Source organism: Ceratotherium simum, chromosome 17 (assembly GCF_057802395.1).
Source record: "Ceratotherium simum simum isolate JZ-2026a chromosome 17, ASM5780239v1, whole genome shotgun sequence".
In the NCBI taxonomy this organism is placed as follows: Eukaryota; Metazoa; Chordata; class Mammalia; order Perissodactyla; family Rhinocerotidae; genus Ceratotherium; species Ceratotherium simum.
Genome location: NC_141916.1, coordinates 6,395,468 through 6,412,537, shown reverse-complemented (window position 1 = coordinate 6,412,537; position 17,070 = coordinate 6,395,468). Strand labels below are relative to the sequence as shown.

The 17,070-nt window shown below is 39.5% G+C and overlaps 1 protein-coding gene across 2 annotated transcripts in view; it reads left to right on the top strand.

Annotated features, from left to right (window-relative positions):
* The window catches only part of SRGAP1 (SLIT-ROBO Rho GTPase activating protein 1), a 232,084-nt gene that overhangs the window by 118,801 nt on the left and 96,213 nt on the right, over positions 1-17,070 (top strand). For both annotated transcript variants that reach the window (XM_014786697.2, XM_004429363.3), the window contains exon 4: positions 12,610-12,672. In XM_014786697.2, coding sequence (XP_014642183.1) covers positions 12,610-12,672 — 63 coding nt within the window. The remainder of the gene's footprint in view (positions 1-12,609; positions 12,673-17,070) is intronic.

Below are 17,070 nucleotides of genomic sequence, written 5' to 3'. Positions count from 1 at the left end.
ATAAATGATCCCATAACATTCTTTATAAACTGCTGGGCTCACCCCTGAGCTGCACATGCTTGGGTCTGATCTTAAGCAGTGTGCCTACCAAAGACTTTGAGAACTGAACTAAGGAATAGACCACTGCCTAGGTTTCAGACTGGCCACTGGATGGTGCATAGCAGGACAGATCCAAATAGTGCTACAAAGTGTTGGAAACAGAACTGACATTGAAACCACAACCCATAGAAGGCTGGTCAGAATTTGCATCCTGAGTCTAGCCAGGTTGATTTCCTGATAAAACAGAAATATCAACATTCTAAACACAGTTTAAACAAGACCCAGAGTCTCAGAACAATAATATTCAGAATATCCGGAATACAGACCAAAATTACTCAGCATAGAAAGACCCAGGAAAACCTCAACTCACATGGGAATAGACAATTAACAGACATCAATTCTGAATGACACAAATGTTGGAATTATCTAATAACATTTTTTAAAGCAACCATGATAAAAATATTCCAAGAAGTAAAGGCAAACACTCTTGAAATGAATGGAAAGATAGTAAGTCTCTGCAAATAAATAGAAGTTATAAATAACCAAATGGAAATTTTAGAACTGAAAAATACAGTAACCAAAAAAAAAAAAAAAAAACCTCACTGGATGGGTTCAATAGCAGAATGGAGATAACGGAGGGAAGAGTCAGATTAATTTCTGTTAATCTTGAAGACAGATTAATAGAAATCATCCAGTCTGAACAATAGAGAGAAAAAAGATTAGAAAATAAAAATGATCAATGCCTCAGGGACCTTTGGACAATACCAAAAGATCTGACATTTGTGACAGCAAAATCCCTGAAGGAGAGGAGAAAGTGCTTGCAGAAAAAATATTTAAAAAAAGAATTGAAAGAAAACTTCCCAAATTTGGCAAATGGGATAAGGTTACACATTTAAGAAACCCAAATTAGATGAATCCAAAGAAGTCTATACTCAGACATATCATAATCAAACTGAAAACTAAAGACAAAGAAAAAAACGTTGAAAGCAGCCAGAGAAAAATGATATATTACTTATGGGAAAAAAAACAATTGGATGACTATGAATTTCTCTACCTACTGAGTGCCAGTATCACCGTACTGGTTGTGACAACCAAAAATGTCTTTGGATATTACCAAATGTCCCCTGTAGGGAGAATTGGCCCGGGTTGAGAACCATTGATCCAAATTGAGTCCTCCATTCACCCCAACGGATATTTTCTTTAAAGAAATGCTCCAATTTGGTTTGTTTTTCAATCACAGGGTTTACAACTGTAGATTAAGTTAACAAACGTGGAGTAGGTCAAAAGATACCCCGTCCTCACCTCCCATAAAGAGGAGTAAAAAAATATCATTCAGTACCAGATTTATTTAGGTTCAGTTATTTATAAAAGATTAACACTTAATAAAATTCATTTTCAAAGAGCCATAGGCACTGAATCCTTACTCATTCTCCTCATCCAAGAAGGAAATTGCAGCCTTAAGAAAAGAACTGATGAGGAGAGAACATTCCTACCATATGTCGAGGTGTCTGCATATGAGATCAACAAAGTCTAAAGCAACCTGAGAACAGTATTCTTGTTGCCAGCCAAGGTTTCTTACCATTTGAAGACTATGTTTAATTCCACATGGTAGGATTCTAAAAGATTTCCAGCAGCTGCAAGACATGCCATATTGGGGGATATTGCTCATATGGCAAATATTTGAATTAATAAACACTGTGATATTTGAATTATAGCAACCAAAAAATATGCAGTTGCCAACAGATACTGAATATGGTTGTCAATGATTTCAGTACCTTTTAAATCTCAAGGAAAGGGAAAAAAATTTCTCATTGTTAGAGAAGCAATTAAGTAGAAACAAGCAGAAATTTTACCAGCTGAATACTTTGTCAGATCAACCTAGAAACTTATAAAAATAAAAAATTTTGACACTGGATATATGAACTACTAAGATTGAGAAAAATCAATAATGTTCAATAAGTGATAGTAAATAAGTACATGCACCATTTTTACTTTTTAGACTTTGATAGTTTCAAGTGAACACAGAACCATAATTAGCTAATGTGCTGGCTTGAATAAACATGCTCATAAAAATTTTATCTCTTTAAACTCTAAAGATGGAGATTGCAAGGGTCTACCAAAATAATTTTCTTTTATTATTTGGCAAGGTCTTATAATTCAACTGAACAGTCATAATAAATCCATTGTAACTTCTACTTTTCCTTATCTTTTCATTTTTTTTTTGAAACTTAACTTTACTGAAATCAGCTTTCTTTTCTGAAATAGAGTAGACATTCTGTTTCATTATTCATTCAACAAACTTTATTATCATTATGTGACAGGCACAATGGTGGGTTCCAAGGTCACAAAAGTGAGTAAGACACAAATCCTCAATTAGTACCCCAAAGAAGTTTACAATCCAGTAAGGAAAGGAAGTGTAAAGATAAAAATTACATTGTAAATTAGTAACTACTGTTACAGAGATAGAACCCAAGACCACAAGAGCACAAAGGATTGAGTAAGGCACATTGCCTAGGAAAATGGATTATAAAGGCTTCACAGTGTAAGTGGCATTTGATCAACATCTTCAACTTGGTGAGGTTTTCCAGAGGAAATAGAGGAAGTCCATTCTTCTATATAGAGAGAACTGCAAAGGACAAGGGCCTGGGGTTCTGATCAAGCCTAGCACATGTCTAGGAAATGATGCTAGGGGAAGATGATGGTAGATGGGGCTGTTGGTGGCCCCGTCTACCCAACTCTACGATAGTGAGTTGTAAACATGCATTAGGCCACTCATTTTTGCCTGGACCTCAAGCTCACATCAGATACACAGCTGGCTGGTTAGGAGTGTAGCCTGTAGTATGGTGAAGTGTACATAGTGGGATAACAGCTATCTGAGATCTAGAAAGGCAGGTTTGATTGGGGGCAAGTGGGGGCGGGAGTGCACGAATTTTGATTCTAAGTTTGAGGAATTGGTGTGTTGTCAACTAAGCACCTAAGGAAGACAAGGGAGATTTGTAATCAGGGATATGACATAATCAGCTTTGTTTTTTGAAAGCATTGTGAAGAGTAAATTGAAATGTGAGAAAGCTGTTGCATTAGTAATCCGGGTGGTAGTTTTTGCTCTGTCATGAATCATGGCCACAGAGTAGTTCTATACTTGAAATGATATTGGCTTCAAAAAGTTCTCGTCCGTGTAGATTAAGAATGAATCGAATGGTTTTTTGTTGTTGTTGTTTTATAAAACGTCTGTCAGCAATTTAAAACCAGAACATTCTATTCAGTCCATCCTAATCAGATTTTCTTAAGGCTTCTACTCCTTTAGCTGACGGCTCTTTAGTCTATCGGAAACGGAAAAAGAATCTTAACAATGATTCCAGGATTCCTGGGCTCACAGTAACCACGCAGACATGGGTCTGGACTGGCTCCACAAGAAAGGGCAATTGCAAGTGACTGCACATCACTGGGAGGTGTGTGTTGCCTCCTGATCTTCCCAAGATCTTAGCCTCTAGTCCTTGAAGGATCAAGAAAGTGTCCTTAATACCACCATGGGCAAGACAATGAACAGTTATCTAGGAGGCAAAAGAACTCCCTCTCATTTCTTTAAGCTGTGTCATATAAGGAATAGTTGAAGATGTGGGGAATCTTTAGTACAGAGAAAATGAGCCTTCGCTAGGACACAATGGCTGTCTTTGAAGGTAGCTTAGATTAACTAGCTCTGTAAGTCTACAGGAGGTCAGACCAATTCGTAGAACTGAAGTGGAGACAGGTTTCACTGTATCCTTAGGGAGACCTCCTGACAGTTGCTGTAGTCTGAAGTCAGCAAGGGCTAGCTGAGAATGCGAGTTCTGCTTTGTTGTCACTTTGCAGTATTCTCTGGAATGGACTTTATCCTCCTTGGTATAGGACCTCAAACACAATTAAGTATTCCAGAAAGTAGGTTTTGAATTATCTGGAAGTGACTATCTGAGACAGACTGATTTGAAAGTTGATGTGAATGGGCTGTTGCATCAGTATTTAGAAAAATGGAGGGTGACTTGATGAGATGACGTGAGAGTATGACGCTGAGCTGATAATCCATCGTAATGACAGTTAGAATTTACATTTATGGAGTGTTCAGAATGTGCCAGGCCCTCTGTTAGCGTATAACAATGGATATCTCATTTGATCCTCGTGAGAACCCTAGGGAGTATATATTGTAATCTTCTCCATTTTACAGATGAGGAAACAGCTCAGAGAAGTAGAAGATATTTCAATAGTCTGACTGTAACCCATCTCGAAGGTTTTGGGGTTTTTTTTTTCCTCCCCTTTCAAGGAGGCTGTCATCCCATATGCATTTGCCCACAAGTCACAAGAGTTTTCTAAATTTCTCTGGTTGTTTTCAAGGAACGAAGTTCCTAGTGACAAGGACACTTACCTCCCGGGGTTTTGTTTCTTTTTCTGTTCCTTAGGTGACCTTTACTTAAACGCATCGTTAAGTCTATAGACCAGTCAACCAGTTGTAGTTCTGAGATGGTGCTATTCCTGTTAGGCTAAATATAGATCTTTAGAGGAAGTTTCTGATTTAGGTTAAATTCTTAAGGATTGATTAGTTTATTAAATTTTAGGTTTGGTTCGAGAGTTATATATAGAGATTTTACTTGGTTTAAATTATTTGAATAAGCATAAATCAGACTGGGTTGGAACTGTTTTGTTCTGTAAAGCCACTTTTCTATCCTCAGCCCGTGGAAGGTCTGCATAAAAACTGCTGGAATGAATGAAGGATGCATGAGTGAGTGTATGAGCGATTGAACTTTTATCAGTATCTCAAAGAATCTCTGCCTTTTACTTACTCATTCAGTAGATGACTAATAAATGAGCAAATCTCCTACTTATTGATTTATTTTTGTAAATAGTCTCTGGATTTTTCTTACCGCAGTGCTATTAAGCCTAAGGTCATGGGTTTTCTACACAATGTGGTCTAGTTTGCTTCACCACAGACTGTGCTCACAATCCCAGCCAACTATGCCATAGATGTAATCTCTGGGGTCACGCTGGGGAGCAGTGTGTCTTAGGATCTCTGCACAGTCCCGCCTGTTGGAGGAGAGAAAGACAGTTGGCTTTAGAGATAAATTCATAGACTCAGGTTCATGTACTAAAGAAAACATATTACTATGGTCATATTAAGAAATTGTTCATAAAGCTGAGTTATTAAATTTTTATAAAGTTCAGCATATTGAAAAATGGTCTGGAAATATATTTTTGATATTTTTTAGTTAATTGTATTGCAGTTTGATCCAGAGTTTCATAACACATTTTGATTCTCATTGAGTAGGTTTGTTTACATCAGCCACTGAGAGTTTATGCCTAAGTGATTATTCATTTAGTGACACTGAAAAGGTATTTTCAATTTGTCCTTGCTTTGAGTAGAGAAATAACGCTGGTATGAAAAATTGTGTTTCTTGAAGAGTTAAGGAAATGCAAGCTGAAAATGAAAATAGTTGTTTCATCTACTTTATTCCCTGTAGGATTTTAAATTTCAATCTTGAGTTACTTTATCTGTCTATTCAAGTGCTGTGTAGACCTGGAAGTTAAGAGTGACTTTGGTGTACTTTGCGCCTTTCCGAATGTCTGCTCGCAGGGTGGAACACAGCAGCAGCAGACCTTGCTCACCTGGCTGCCGAATGCCACGTTTGCTCAGCAACTACATGAGTGAATATTCTAGATGTCCCAGATGTTTCCTTTAAGATTAATTTTGTCTTGTTTCGTAATGAACCTCTAGTTCCTCTGCATCTATGATTCTTTCCAATTTCCTACATTTTCTAGTGGCATGGAGTTTTGTCTAAGAGAATATGGATTATTTTTCTCCTTGGGAATGAAGTAGATCATGAGGCTAATTCCATGCACTAATATTTAGTTGTGCATTTTGATAAGTATAAGAAACACTATAAATATTACCCAGAAGCTTGGTTCAGGCCGTTAAGCCCAACTCAACTTTCTCCATTAGGCATTTTAGAGGATGCTGTTGCCTCTGTCTTCAGAGTTTACGTGAATTAAGGGAATCTATTATTATAAAGACACATGAACATGAGCTTTGGAAGCTTAAATGCACACACACTGGGCAAGTATGGCCTGACTGACCCCTTTAACTAGAATTTACATCTAAGACTCACCAAGCGTAAGACACTAAAATCATTTGAAACCTTCTCATTAAATATTTAATCTGGTTTTCCTCTTTCTCTCTTCCTCCCACTCTGGCTCAGCATAAGGTCGGGATTCCTTGACGGGTCATCACAATAGATTTACTTTAAAAATGCCTCTGTGAGAAAACTGTATTGTGGTTACCAGGGGCAATGGGGGTAGGGGGTGGGCACACGGGGTGAAGGGAGTCATATATATGGTGAAGGACAAACAAAAATGTACAACCCAAAATTTCACAATGTTAAAAACTATTAAAACATCAATTAAAAAAAAAATGCCTCTGTGAGAGGCCAGAAGCCCTCCGAATTGGTGATTTAATCCAGCCACATAGATCACTTGATTGATTACTCACTGTACTCACATGTGGTTATATTAATAACATTCTTGGCTCTGCCTTTCTCTCGCTCCTTTCTGGGAGGTTCCAGGGAGAAGCCTGCAGGCCTCCAGGGGTAGAGATCCTGGCCAGGGCCCCCTCAGGGTGGCGCTTGTTCCAGCGGTCCCGATGGAGAGCTGTTTGGGCACCTCTGGCTCCTCCATGGGATTGTGAGCTCCGGAGCACAGAAGCCATGCCTTACTCAGCTCTGGGCCCATCCATTCCACAGACATAGATCTAGCACCTTCGGTGAGCCAGGCACCAAAGCAGGCCCTGGGAACACAGAGGCAATTAGGACGTAGGCCCTGCTCTCAAGGACACACTGTTTGTGAAGAAAGATATGTGATGAGTGTAATAATAATGAGTATTATCAGCTTACCACTCACTGTGTGCCAGGTTTTGTGTGAAGTGTTTATTAATAAGGCCCATCCCAATAAAACTCTGTGATGTAGAGACTACTGGCATCTCCATTTTGCCATTGCAAAAACTGAAGTCTCACAAAGTTATTACTTTATGCACGGGCTGTAACAAGATAGTTTGAAACTAGGCAGTTTGATTTTAGAGTTTGAACGCTTATCCACTAAATTGTACAGCCTGGGAGTGATGATAAGTGAACATGTTATCAAATCACAGAGAAGGCGGGATCTAATTTCTTTCTTTGGGGGACAAGGTGAAGTTACAAGAACGTTTTCACGGGGTAGCGTATAGGATTGTATCAGGCAGAGAAGGAAGGAGAGTCCAGGCAGAGGGGACAGCACGGGAAGAGCACAGGGATGTGAAGGCAGGACCTCCAGTTAGCAGTTTATGACCAGGCTGAGGGATGTAGTTTGAGATTTGTGGAAGGTGCAGTAGACTAATCAGACAGGGGAAGTTATGGATGATCTAAGAAATTTGAACTCTATCCTAAAAAAATACAGCAAGCCTTTGAAGGGTTTTAATCAGAGGAAGGACATAATTAGATCTTTATTTTTTTTAAAAAATTCTAATGACATACAGAAAATTGGATCAGCCAGAATAGATAGGATTGGTGACTTCGCCTTCAAAAAAAAGAAGCAAGTCTTGGATGAACCCCAGATTCAACTTGAGAGACCCTTTTGTCCTGGAAGCAATATAAATTCATTAGAACCCTTTTAGAAAATAATCTTCCAATAGGTATCAGGGGGTCTTAAAAATGTCAATACTTTTATCCTAGTAATTTTATGTCTAGGAATTGATCTTAAGAAAACAACATAGGGGCCGGCCCCGTGGCACAGCAGTTAAGTGCGCGCGCTCCGCTACTGGCGGCCCAGGTTTGGACCCCAGGCACGCACCAACGCACTGCTTCGGCCATGCTGAGGCAGCGTCCCACATACAGCAACTAGAAGGATGTGCAGCTATGACATACAACTATCTACTGGGGCTTTGGGGAGAAAAAGGGGAAAAAAAGGAGGAGGATTGGCAATAGATGTTAGCTCAGAGCTGGTCTTCCTCAGCAAAAAAGAGGAAGATTGGCATGGATGTTAGCTCAGGGCTGATCTTCCTCACAAAAAAAAAAAAAAGAGAAAAGAAAACAACATAAAATGCAAGATATGCCTTTAGACCAGCATTTGTGATAATAGTTCAGAGTGCTTAAAACATATTAGAGAAATTGAGTAAGTAAATAAATGATTGAATGATTGGTGGAAAATAGTCGAAACATTGGAAAACATAATAGGAGAATAGTTAATATACATTCACTGGGTACTTATTATGAATCCATTAATAATGATGGTTCTGAAAATTATATAAATACATGGAAAAATTTATGGTAACTGAAAAAAAGCAGAATTGAAAAAGATACTTTATTATTATGGAATGATTACAGCTCAGACTTATGTTTAGATAAACAAACTTGAAGGAAATACATCAAATTATAATGGTGGTGGTTTTGTCCTTCTGTTCTCTATGTTTCCAATGGTTGGTATACTTAATTTGTTTTTATAATGGAAAAAGGTAAAAACTTTGGGACCATTAATTTTGGACTTATGTTTGAAGTATCTGAAACATCAAAGTGACAATAAATAATAAACAATTAGAAAATAGGCTTGGTATTCCACTTCTGGGTTTACATATTGGAGACATTCAATAAATGTCAACTGAATTGAAGTTCTAACCATTTTCTTCCTTTTGGGTCAGTGTCCCAGAATCCTATTGCAATGTATTAGAAGTTTTACCATCATTTGAACTTATACAGGCTCATATTAATGAGGAAAAAAAACATCTTTCCTTTTCCAACTCCATACCTGAAGCAGTTGAGGGGACGCTCCTTCTCTGTGCAAAAGTAATTTTAATCAGCCGATCTCAAATAACGTGGAAAATACTTTATTTCAAACATATATCATTTTTTAAAGTTATTTTTTTCTCTTGTACAAAGGGAACATTGATTGCTTTCCTTAATACTGGTATCATTTTTCTTACTTAGCAGTTCTTGTTCAAGGGTCAAAGGTCTGCTCTCACTGTTTTCAAATTTTTAATGAAACAGAATCCAGGGGTATATTTAACCTATTGAATTTTGATGCACTTTTGATAATCCAGATATTTTCCAATTAAAGGGTTTCAGTTCATTAGTCTAGTGTGCCAGCATAGTAACTGTGTGCCACAGCAGGTGTGTTTTGGTTTAAGATTGCTTCTTTCGGGATCCAGAGTAGTATTTAGAAGAAAGGATTGTTTTTCGCTGTTGCTCAAATAAATTGGAGACGTGTTTCAAGTTGGGGTGGAGGGTAGCATGAGGCTATCCTTTCATTGTCTCCATGCCGTGAGCGTAGGGCCCGTGCCCCCAGCACTCAGACTAGGACCTGATGTTTGGTCCGGCCCAAGTGTCTGTGAATTACAAGGGTGTGCAAATTCATGCTTCGCATATTAGTCGCATGAACTAGTGCTTCAGAGCACAGTCTGGTTCTTGAACAACCTTTGCAGACTAAAGGAGTGGTGATGGGAAGAAAGTGGTTAATTTCAAGGTTATTTACTAGACCGTGGAGGGTTTGGACTGTGATTCAAAGTGGCAGATAGGCAGAAACCTGGTGGTGTGTCACAAGGATAGCTGGGGGTACCTATGAAAGGAACTCCCCACCAACTTCTCACAAAACCCAAAATTCCCATGGGAACCTGGCTTCTAAGGCCCTCTTTCATGAGTTATATATATCTTATCATGTTGGCTTGAGGAATTGTCCATTTCCTAGTGGGTGTTTAATTCATCCAGTACTACTAGGAGTAGGACCCCCATGAAAATGGAACATAGGCAAGTTTAGTGTCCATGTATGACAAGGGAGTATGAATGTCAGAAAAGCCCAGGGGCTGGAACACAGTACTTGGCCCCTCCCAAATCAGGGGTCACCTGGAGGGAGATAAAGGCCAGGCAATGGGGAGGGACATCAAAATCAAATCAACCAGTATCTGCCAAGCACTTCCTACATGGAAGTCAATGGAATAAGCGTCCTTAGAAACCAAAAGAAAGAAAAATACAACGTGGCCTTTTCACTCAAGGGAATTGTCACTACAAATAGTGTCCGGGAAAGAATTAAAGACTTATAACACTTATGTGATGTTTACTGTGTGTTAGGTGCTGTTCTAGGTGCTATGTATGTGTCATCTGATTAGTGGTCTCATCAACCCCATGAGATGGGTACAATGACTATACTTATTTTACAGATCTGGAAACTGAGGCACAAGAGAATCCAGTGTCTTGGAGACTTCAGACTCAGGCTTTCTGATTTCAGAGTCCTTGCTTTTGAGCCTTATGCTCTACTGCATCTCAGACAGATCTTTTTTAGTTCAGGGCCTCTGGGAAAAGGTGAAAGAAAAATGTTAAGAGTATGCTTGGCAGAGCACGGTTTGTCTGTGGTGCCAGATTTCCTCTACTTGATTACCTGAAATCTTGTAAAATATTAAGTATACAAAGAACCTTCTTGCTTGTTCTAAGATATTTGACCTAGGATAGCTTGGAGGACCCTTGTCACCCCAAACCTAAGTCTTTAATCTGATCCTAAATATTCTTGGCTTGGGGCTAATTGGACCTAAGGGATTTTTTTTGTTATTATTCTAAAGTCTTAGCCAAGAAATATTTTCTTTTTGGACTCGCTACCTGAAATGTAGCGAGAAAGGCTTGGCGGCCTTTGATCCCATTAGAGAGTTCTGAATTGGTGGCCCGGATCCTTGAATGAAATCTGATATTAAAATAACACCACGCTGAAGTCATAGGAGATTGCAGTGTAATGTACTCGGTCAGAATAACCAAGAGTTAGAAAACATAAAATGTGTTTCAATTGGCTTCATTTGCTCACTTGTGACTCCCTTTCACCCGGGAGTGATTCCTAACCCCCTTCTTCACATGGCAGGGACACAGCAAAGCATAAAATCTCAAACTCCAATTTGGAGATTTTAGAAGCCATCAGAGCTTGATCAACAGCAGCCCTCTTTATTACGCCAAGAAAACACAGTGACAAATGCTGCTAACGAATTTGAATTTCTCTAAGTTCAGGTACTGCTCGGATGTCATCTTCACACACTATTTTCTCTTCCATGAATCTTTGCTTCATCACTTTTGGCCTTTTTTGAGGGAGGCCTGACCCGGAGACCTTGTGTTTGCAGGTGGACTCCATTTCCTCCAGGTCCTAGTATTTTCTTTAGGGGCTTTTCTTTTCTGCCTTCTCACCAGTGGCCAGCCTTCAGCAAATGCGGTAACTACTTCAGCTAGGACACAAACACAGGATTTCAGCTTGTGTACAGATTCAGTTAGCGGGTGTTTATTGGAAGCTTCCTATGTGCCCCAGGAGGACCTGGACTAGGGTGAGCACGAGGGCCTCCTTAAATTCTGCACCTTGGGTGCCTCGCTTGCTCACCCTGGTCCTGGCCTTATTATGCCCAAGCACCGTGCAGGACACTGGGGGCACAGAGCCGATAAAGACATGGCCCCTACACCCAATACTGACAGTTCAGTGGGACACGTAAATGAGCCAGTGGATGTTGTTGTTATTGTCTCAAACTCTAAATGAAACCGCCTTACACTTTTCTGCATTCTCTGCAGCTGACTACATAATGAACTCCAAACAGAAAAGAAAAGGAAATTTGGATATATGATTTCCTTTAAAATAGCTTACAGATTTTGCTGAAAAAAATATTCAAATACTCCTCTATCAAACTCTCAGAATTAGCCTAGGGAAGAATATTTCAAATGCTGGTATTTAAACTGGGTGGAAGCCTGAAACTCTCTTTTTTGTCTTGATGATAAGAATACTAATAATAAATGCAGAGGCAAAAGTCTGTGGACCATAAGTGGCCTTACCATCTCACTGTTTTGAAAGTGCTTTCTTAAAATTAATATTATAGTCAGTCTAGGGCCGGCCCTGTGGCTTGGTGGTTAAGTGCGCGCGCTGCAATTCTGGTGGCCCGGGTTCGGATCCCGGGTGCGCATTGAGGCACCACTTCTCCGTCCATCCTGAGGCCGAGTCCCACATACAGCAACTAGAAGGATGTGCAGCTATGACATACAACTATCTACTGGGGCTTTGGGGGGAAAAAATAAAATAAATAAAATCTTATAGTCAGTCGAATAGTTATTTTGGAAAGAGAGAGTTAATTTCCCTTTGGGTTTCTGACTTAGCCTTTTGAGAATCACAGTGCAAAATTCCTTTGTGATAATGCCGAGATGGGAAGACAGGATGCTGGAATTCATCTTTTAATGACTTTAGTTCTGCAGCTCAGCTTCTGAGCAAGCACGATGCTTCACCCTGCTTCCTTTTTCTCTCTCTTCTTCATAAAGTCTGATTTGGATGATGGGAGAGCCATTCAGACTGTCTACTTGTTTGCCTCTGTTCAGCCTGTGGTGACCGTTAGTGCACACATCTAGGATTTAGAAAGGGCCATTTGGTCGAAGATGTTTATTTTATCAGAGCCATGCTGGCCTTCCGTTGTGTTATGTACATTCTGTTTTCAGTCAGTGGACTTTTTATGATGTAAATAATTTAGAAACAAGTTTCTATTACATTTATAAATATTCTCTCTTAATTTCTTCTTAATTACAGAGCAAAGAGATTGCATTCCAACTTCATGAGGATTTAATGAAGGTTCTTAATGAGCTTTATACGGTAAGCACATAATCTTTCTTCTTTTGCAAGAATCTCTGGTTTAGAATTCTGGTTTGCAGGAACACTGCTCATATTAGAACTCACTCCAAGCGAGGGGGTTGATGAATGCTTGTCTGGTTGAAATGTGGAACCAAGTGGATAGATGCACACCGCTATATTCCTCAGCCACTCCCTCCCAATTTGGGGAGACTGGATTCAAGTAAATATGTACGTATATGGAGCTAGCACGCTTTAAGTAAGTAGAGTATAGGTAGCCCAGTAAGACATGTTTTTAACTGGTTAGATTATGTGCGATCTGTACATATATTGAATTCCAGAATATTTTGTTTTAAGTTGTTATGATTCTTAAATTAGCCATTCTAAGATTTGAGCAATTTTTAGTTGCTTTATTGCGGTACTTTAATTTCTTTTTTTTTTTTTCCATTTCAGTTAAATTGTTTGGTTAATGACTTACTATATTAAAATTATTTTGGGGCTGGGTATCTGTTTTTCCTTCTTGGCAATAATTTCCTTCTCTGAATTCAAATTTTATTCAGGTTACTGCGTATAATCATAAAAAATTAAATAATTTAAAACTATCCTATTTAAAAAAAACAAAACCAATGAGGTTGCAAGTTGGAATTAGTCATATGCCTATGTAAATTTTTTTTGACACTTAATGACCATATTAAATACAAATTCCTTTTGGAGGAAGTTGATGAGTTTTTATTTTATAAGAGAGAATAACATAGTGAGAAATGAGTAATATTAATTTGTTCTAACTATAGATATTTGCATTTTCATTGCACAAGATTATTTGAATTTTTCTTTACAGACAAATTAAACCTGAAACTTATTATTAAAATATGTTTCTTGGTTTACAAATTCTATTTGTTTCTAAAAAGCCGTATGTGTAGGGGCTGGCCCTGTGGCTTAGTGGTTAAGTGCGCGCGCTCCGCTACTGGCGGCCTGGGTTCGCATCCCGGGTGCGCACCGTCGCACCGCTTCTCCAGCCGTGCTGAGACCGCATCCCACATACAGCAAGTAGAAGGATGTGCAACTATGACATACAACTATCTACTGGGGCTTTGGGGAAAAAAAGGAGGAGGATTGGCAATAGATGTTAGCTCAGAGCCCCTCTTCCTCAGCAAAAAGAGGAGGATTAGCATGGATATTAGCTCAGGGCTGATCTTCCTCACAAAAAAAAAACAAAAAAAAAGCCGTATGTGTAAATGCGTCTGTGATTTAATTGTTTTTAATGCTCCATTGATACTTGCTAATTAAAAGAACCTGTAGTTTTAAACTTTTATGAAATGAGTGATGTTCTTTTAAAATTTACTTTCTAGTTTTTTTGTACATTTGTGATAAATCTGTATTTCACAAGTGCACGTGTACTTATGAATTGAATGGACAGTTTCTCTGTGTTAGTTCCTCCTTCAGAAACATTTGACTTTATATGCCTAAGCTTCATAAGGTCATAGCCATATAAAAAACTCTGAACGAAGTTGGGTTTTTGATGATAAAGGCCATTTATTAGCCCATGCTTTGTGTGATTTGTTCATTTCTGATAACCTGAAGTATCAACCATTTCTAGAAATCCTAGATTTAGAATTTAAAAGTCAAGTGATTATTGTGCCTCTGAGAGTTCTAAAGAAGAAATTCCTTGTCATCTTCCATTGAACTATGTTAAGATGAGGGCTTCGTGGCACTTTCCTTGTGGTTCCCTTTGCTTGGGCATTGTTTTACTTAAAAACATAAGTCAATCTCTAATACTTTAAAAAATAAATCTGCTGGTTGTCATGGCATCATAGATGAGAGCCTGTCGGTTATGGGCTGGAACTAGTAGTACTGGTCAAAGCAACTGTGGCAAAGATAAACCTGGTCACTAAATACCAGAAAAGTCAGTAGAATGTCATGAAAATTTTATCTCAGTGAGGGGTGTGTATAGTGAAATTTCTCCTGGATTCAGCCTAAGTGGACTTAGACATTTAGCAGACTCTATAGTTGAATCAAGTAAGCTGACACCCCCTTAAAACTCTCATCAGTATCAGTCTGAAAGCCTGAGGGAGTCGAGTTCTAGAAAAGGCCAGCAGAATTGAATGACCCTGTCAAAGTCATCTAACTGCTCAGACTCAGTTGAAGAATTAAGGAATAGAGAAGGTGAGCAATGAGGTTTTAATTAGGTAGTCTGTAGATCACTTTGAGCTCTTGGGAAAAAATTTACTTTAACCAGAGAGCATGCTTGGCTGAGGTCAGAGGTTGTGTTCTGTGGGGAAAGACCTTCAGATTACACACACCCATACACACTTGACTAAAAGAAGATAATGTTTGGTCTCTCCTGCACTTTAAATTCAGATACACAAATTCTGCCTTGTTCCAATGAAATCTATCCATTATACATACTCAGTTTACATTTGGAAAGAGAAAAGGTGAGGAGTGTTTGAACAGTGACCAGGAGTTGGGGGTGTGGTTTAGGTTCCTTATTCACCCACTGCCTTGTCGTGAACAAATGGCCTTCTGAGTTGCGTCATGCACAGAATTTTGTACAACTGGTGATGTAACAATGATTGCTGAAGAAACAGGTATAAAATATGTGGCCTCGGGAAATTGAGGAATTGAGGGAATTACCTTTTCTGACAGATATTCACTCCTCTCTTTCTTTCAGTCCTTGATACTCCTTGGGACTTGCAGGTGAACATTTTGAGGAGTACATTAACTTCCTTATGCCCGTGGAGTGCTTTATATTAAATTACAGCCAGCCTTAGTGGTGGGCAGCAGCCTTATGTGTGGATTCCTCACCCAAAAATATTTCTCCCACGGGCCTGTTGATTATTCCAAAAATTCTATCAGAAGGCTTTGTCCTAAATAAAATGCAAACGCCCAGGAAGGAGAATAGAAGGAGACGCCTTGTGATCATTGATACCCAGAGTGAACTGAGTTGTATCACATCCTTTGAGCACAGGTGTGTGCATCAGTCATGAAGGCCTGGGCTTCTGAGCAGGGCAGAGAGGATGGTGACAACAGAGTGTCTTCTGGAAGGCGAGGAAAGGCTTTGAAGACATGGGTCTCCTTTTCTATGTTTTTGCCTCAATCTTGCCTTTATTTGCAGAAACAAGGCGTGAAAATGGTTTCGAGCCTCCATTTGGATTCTTAGACCATCACAGAGGCCTGCCAAAGCAGTTAGGATTATTGTGGCCTTGAATAACAGAGGTACACAAAATAATGGCATAAACAAAATAAAAGTAAATAATCTGTCTCATATTAAAGAAGTCCAGAGGTTGGCAGCCCAGGGCTGGTATAGAGGTTACACAAAGCTGTCCAAGAATCAGGATCCTCCTAATCCACTCTTCAGAGAAACACAATTGTAACTTTTGTCCTTATAGTTCAAGACAGTTGCTAGAGCTCCAGCCATTATATCTGCATTCCTGAAATGGAGAAAGGAGACTCCAGCAGAATGGAAAAAAGGAAGAAGGGCAGGCCCCCTGTCTCTTAAGGAGACTTAATGAAAGCCCCATATAACACTTGCACACACGTCTCATTAGCCGGAACTTAGAACATGGTTCCACAAGGAAGTCTTTTAGCTGGCCAGCTTGTTGCTAACCAGTTAAAAATGGAGGATTCTTTTAATTTGAGAGAGGGGGGAGGTATTTGTACATAACTAGCCATGCCTGCCAGAGTAGCTAACAGTTATTGCATGCTAATTATGTATGTGCTGGTTATTGTGCTAAGCACATCACTCGCATCATCTCATGTAATCCTCACAGCATCTCTGTGAGGTAGTCACTGTCATTATCCCCATTTTACAGGGAAGGACACTAAGGCTCAGAGACGCTTGCCCAGTAAGTAGTAGAGTGGGGTCCCGAGTCCAGGGCCAGCTCCAGAGCCGATGCCCTCCCTTTACTGTCGTTTTATCTCTCTTGCCATGGCTTTGGGGAACCACATTCTATGGAAGATCTCTAAATGTTGATGCCTCCCCAGCCACACAAGGCACTGAAGCAGTTTATTACCTGCTCGTCTGTATTATTTAGAATCAAGGGCATTAATGTTGTTTAACAAAACCGTAGGTGAAGGATTGAACACGTGTTTCAGTGACAACCTGTACTTCCTAGAGATGTTAATTTAAGCCATCTAACCGATGGAACTCATTGGGCCAAACAGTGAAAGAGGGAACCAAGACCCTCAGACTCCCTTTCAAAGAGTCTAGTCCATTAGTTAACTTCCTTTTGGGTTTAACCTTTGAGAGAGGACCACAGGATAGCAGCAGCATTGGGGGTGGGGGAAGAAAGCAGGGAGAGTGGGGTGCTAGAAGGGCTGGCAGTCAGCTGACTTGAATGTGAATCCCAAGCTCACTTAGCCACTCTGGGCATCTGTAATAGTCTCCGTTCTCCGGAGAAACAGAACCAACAGGAGATATGTATA